The sequence below is a fragment of the Anolis sagrei genome, chromosome 4, assembly GCF_037176765.1.
Source record: "Anolis sagrei isolate rAnoSag1 chromosome 4, rAnoSag1.mat, whole genome shotgun sequence".
Lineage (NCBI taxonomy): Eukaryota > Metazoa > Chordata > Lepidosauria > Squamata > Dactyloidae > Anolis > Anolis sagrei.
Genome location: NC_090024.1, coordinates 242,388,826 through 242,393,683, shown reverse-complemented (window position 1 = coordinate 242,393,683; position 4,858 = coordinate 242,388,826). Strand labels below are relative to the sequence as shown.

General features: G+C 49.9%; 1 protein-coding gene across 1 annotated transcript; it reads left to right on the top strand.

Moving 5' to 3' along the window:
- The first annotated feature begins 1,385 nt into the window (after positions 1 to 1,385).
- Positions 1,386 to 3,469, top strand: FOXS1 (forkhead box S1). Its single transcript, XM_060771461.2, has one exon. The coding sequence runs from the start codon at positions 1,572 to 1,574 to the stop codon at positions 3,252 to 3,254; it is 1,683 nt and encodes a 560-aa protein (XP_060627444.2). The 5' UTR covers positions 1,386 to 1,571; the 3' UTR covers positions 3,255 to 3,469.
- The last annotated feature ends 1,389 nt before the right edge of the window (positions 3,470 to 4,858 follow it).

Sequence of the window (4,858 nt, the reverse complement as noted above, 5' to 3'; positions counted from 1 at the left end):
TTGATCATATAGTCGATTTCCAATTATTGTTATGGGAACTCAATTACGTAGAGACCCCAACCCCAAGTCCAGTTATATTCAGTGACATAGAAAAATAGTGTTCCTTATATAAACAAGCAAAAGAGTTGCTTTTTGGATTTAAAAAATATTTTTGAACATGGTTGATTGAATCAGTGGATGCAAAGCTGATTGTGTACTAGTAGCATATGCTTTGGAAGATATGAGCAGTTCTGCATTCCCTGCACTGGCCACTAGAGGACGCAAGGAGCCCATTTAGCAAGATACTATTGGGATGTTGTAGGTTTTTTCAGGCTATATGGCCATGGTCTACTAGAGGCATTCTCTCCTGACGTTTCGCCTGCATCTATGGCAAGCATCCTCAGAGGTAGTGAGGTGTGTTGGAACTAGGAAAAAAGGGTTTATATATCTGTGGAATGACCAGGGTGAGACAAAGGACTCTTATCTGCTGGAGCTAGATACTATTATTATAATCCTCCTATTTTCCCTTTAAAAGGCTAAATATCCTGCAGGCTCCACTACACTTAGTGAAAGCAGAGTTTTCAACCTCTGTATATGAACCCAGAAGAGTGGAAGAACCCAAGTTTAAAATCACTTTTAATTAATGCAGTTGGACACTCACTTTAATTGCCATGGCTCAGTGTTCTGCAATCCTGGGAAATGTAGTTTGAACCATCTCTTCCAAAAAGGGCTGAAGCCTCAGCAAGCTACAACTCCCAGGATCCCCTAGCATTGTGCCATGACACTTAAAGTGGTCTCAAACTGAGTTAACTCCACAGTGTGGATGCACCCCTAATGTAGTATACAGGGTTAGTCAAAATGAATAGGCCAATAAGAATATTAATTGTACCCGAATTGGCCTATTCATTTTGACTAACCCTGTATATTTTTGCAGTGGACCAGGAATGTTTTGTATTTCAGATTTTGGAATGTTTGCAGATGCAGAATGAGATCTCCTATCGGCTGTTAGGAATGGTGGGAGTTGAAGTCCAAAACACCCGGAGGGCCCAAGTTTGCCCACCCTTGAATCGGGGGATTCTGGCAGTTGCTGTATCCAAAAAGAGACTTATTTCCATCCATCCTTCTATTTTCTTTCACGTGAGTTCGGCCACATCTGGCAAATTCTGCTCCCAGTCGTTGCCATTTGAGAAGCGTCCCAGGAGTTGGGGAAGGACAGATGTCCTGAGGTCCAGCACGAACTTGGTGCTGATGCAACTCTCAAGCAACTTTTGCTCCAGCCTGAACAGACAGAGTCCAGACAGAGCCAGGTTCGTCTGGGAAGGCTTTCCGATGCACCCCACCACTGTTGTTGGCATCTTGAGTAAGTAGTGTCGCCCAACACAGAGTTGGAAGAGAGCATGACTTTCTCTGTTTTGTTTGGATGAAGGTTCCCAGCCGTAGCCTCTGTGTCACCCCGGCCTTCTCCGTCCGTCCCTCGTCCCACTCCGCCCAGCTGCGTCTGTGGCCGAGGTGGCATTTCCTCCCTGGCCTGGAGGAGATGACAAGTCCTGCAAAGCTGGCTGCGTCTGGCCCCTCCTTTGGCCGTCTGTGGGATGGAGGTGGAGCCCATGCTTGCACATTGGCCTTTTTTTCCAGAAAGTAAGAGGGCTGGACCACAGAAAGCAACATTTAGACGCTTTTGGTGGGAAACGAACAGCCTCGCCACACAGAGCAAGGAGAGGATGCAGCTGGACTATCCAAAGACATCCCTTTCCCTCTCCACCTGCAAGGCCTCAAGTGCTGCTGGCCTTTGCAGGTATGCATCCTCTGAGACTTTCTTGGGTCCCCGTTTGTCCAACGTGGATGGCACCAAGCCGCCGTACAGCTACATCGCCCTGATCACCATGGCCATCCAGAGCACTCCGGAAAAGCGGATCACGCTCAGCGGGATCTACCGCTACATCATGGGCCGCTTCGCCTACTACCGCGACAACAAGCAGGGCTGGCAGAACAGCATCCGCCACAACCTCTCGCTCAATGAATGCTTTGTGAAGATGCCTCGGGATGACAAGAAGCCTGGCAAGGGGAGCTACTGGGCGCTGGACCCCGACTGCTACGACATGTTCGAGAACGGGAGCTTCTTGAGGCGGCGGCGAAGGTTCACCCGCAAGCGAGGCACCGCGGATGATGGGGAACCCAAGAAGTTCTCCAAAGGCCAAACAAGGACCAGAAAGGCCATCAAGGTGGAAGATGGTCACTCTTCGCCAAGCACCCCATCTGGCTTGCTGCAAAGTCCATGCCAGGAGATGCCAAGTCCTGCAAAACCCTTGGAGATGCCTATTTGTGGCCAAAACAATGGTGACACAGCCCTTCCTTGCACGGAACAAGTGGTATGTGCCAAACCCTCTATGTTCAGGTTTCGGCCATTGGGTCACCATCCTCAAGCTTTGCCTGCATCCAAGTCGCATCTCTTTGTCCAAGAGCCCTGCTTTTCTTCCCAACTGAGTTGCTCCCAGGGCAAGGAGGACCCACAGCAAGCTGGGAATCCCATCCACCTTGGTGACCGAATGGTGCCTCAGCAGCTCGCTCTGCCCAGGACAGAGGTCAAGGAGGTCCTCCAAAGCGCCACCAAAGGCCTTCCAGAAGGGAAGGAGGCATCCCAAGCCTTTGGACAGTTGGCTTCTTCTTTGCCACCATCCAAGTCGCACCTCTTCGTCCAAGAGCCCTGCTTTTCTTCCCAACTGAGTTGCTCCCAGGGCAAGGAGAGCCCACAGCGAGCTGGGAATCTTGTGCCGGGGATCCACCTTGGTGACCGGATGATGCCTCTGCCCAGGACTGAGGTCAAGGAAGTCCTCCAAAGCTCCCCCAAAGGCCTTCCAGAAGGGAAGGAGGCATCCCAAGCCTTTGGACGGTTGGCTCCTTCTTTCCCAGGCAAAGCTTCCCAGCCTTCGATCCCCTTTGAGGTTGAAGGCTACTCCAAGCCTCCAGTGTTGCCCGTGTTTGGCTCCTTGGGCTACTCCGGCTCCGATGCCCTTGGGGGGAACTATCAGTGCCGCTTGCAGGCGTTGAACTTCTGCGTCAACGAACACCGGAGCAGTGCAGCCTTGGAGCATCTCTTGACCTCTCCATCCGCTCCATCCACCTCTTCCTCAACTCCGGCCGTCCAGCCGTCCAGCTTCATGCAGGAACAGGATCCTTGGTCTGGAAGCCCCTTCTCCCTCCAAGGAGGGAATGCGTACCCGCTGGGTCTGCCCCATTGCCTCTACCGGACTCCGGGGATGTTCTTCTTTGAATGAACATTGGGGTACTAGATGGATGGGAGTAAGGGGAGAGGTAGCTGCGCTCAGAGACAGGGATCTCTGGACATCCATGTAAGTTATTGACTCGATAGGACGGAGGTGTCCCATTTCTGTTCGTTGGCATTGGGGTCCCTCTGTCCGAAATGTCTCGATCCTCCTGCGACAAATTTGTTTGTTTGGATAATGGAATAAATGTGCTTTCAAACTTTCGACACAGATTCTATTTTTCTGCAGTGTCAGGTTTTCTTATTATTGGGGGGGGAGGGGGGGATAAACCAGGCATGGGCAAACTTGGGTCCTCCAAGTGTTTTGGACTCCAAATCCCAGCAAGTACAATTCCCAAATATCAAGGTCTATTTCCCCCAAACTCCACCAGTGTTCACATTTGGGCATATTAAGTATCAAAGCCAAGTTTGGTCCAGATCCATCGTTGTTTGAGTCCACAGTGCTCTCTGGATGTAGGTGAACTACAACTCCAAAACTCAAGGTCAATGCCCACCAAAGCCTTCTAGTGTTTTCTGTTGGTCATGGGAGTCCTGTGTTGGTGGAGTTCAGAATATTCTGTGATTGTAGGTGAACTATAAATTCCAAGCAGGAAGAGGAGAGCAGGCATGCTTGGCGCATGGTAATGTGGTGTGCATGTGTGGCAAACTTGGGCCCTCCGGGCGTTTTGGACTCCAACTCCCACCATTCCTAACAGCCAGCTGAGGGGGGAAAGGAAAGGGCCTGAGGTTTTTAGGAATGGTGGGAGTTGGAGCATGCCTGCTCTCCTCTTACTGTTTGGGATTTATAGTTCACCTACAATCACAGAATATTCTGAACTCCACCAACACAGGACTCCCATGACCAACAGAAAACATTAGAACAGTGTTTCTCAACCTGGGGGTCGGGACCCCTGGGGGGGTCGCGAAGGGGTGTCAGAGGGGTCACCAAAGACCATCAGAAAACACAGTATTTTCTGTTGGTCATGGGGGTTCTGTGTGGGAAGTTTGGCCCAATTCTATCATTGGTGGGGTTCAGAACACTCCTTGATTGTAGGTGAACTATAAATCCCAGCAAGTACAACTCCCAAATGTCAAAGTCTATTTTCCCCAAACCCCATCAGTGTTCATATTTGGGCATATGGAGTATCCGTGCCAAGTTTGTTCCAGATCCATCATTGTTTGAGCCCACAGTGCTCTCTGGATGTAGGCAAACTACAACTCCCAAACACAGGGTCAATGCCCACCAAACCCTTCCAGTATTTTCTGTTGGCCATAGGAGTTCTCTGTGCCAACTTTGGTTCAATTCCATTGTTGGTGGGATTCAGAATGCTCTTTGTTTACAGGTTAACTATAAATCCCAGCAACTACAACTCCCAAATGACAAAATCAACCCCCCGCCCCCAACCACACCATTATACAAATTTGGACATACCTGTTATTTGTACCAAATTTGCTCCAGTGAATGAAAATATATCCTGCAGATCATTATTTACATGGCGATTCAGAATGTTAGGGTTATGATTGGGGGTCACCACAACATGAGGAACTGTATTAAGGGGTCGCGGCATTTGGAAGGTTGAGAACCACTGCACTAGAAGGCTTTGGTGGGCATTGACC

What these genes read in the sequence shown, in the direction of transcription:
- FOXS1 (XM_060771461.2), top strand. Translation starts at nt 1,572, where the DNA reads ATGGAGGTGGAGCCCATGCTTGCACATTGGCCTTTTTTTCCAGAAAGT.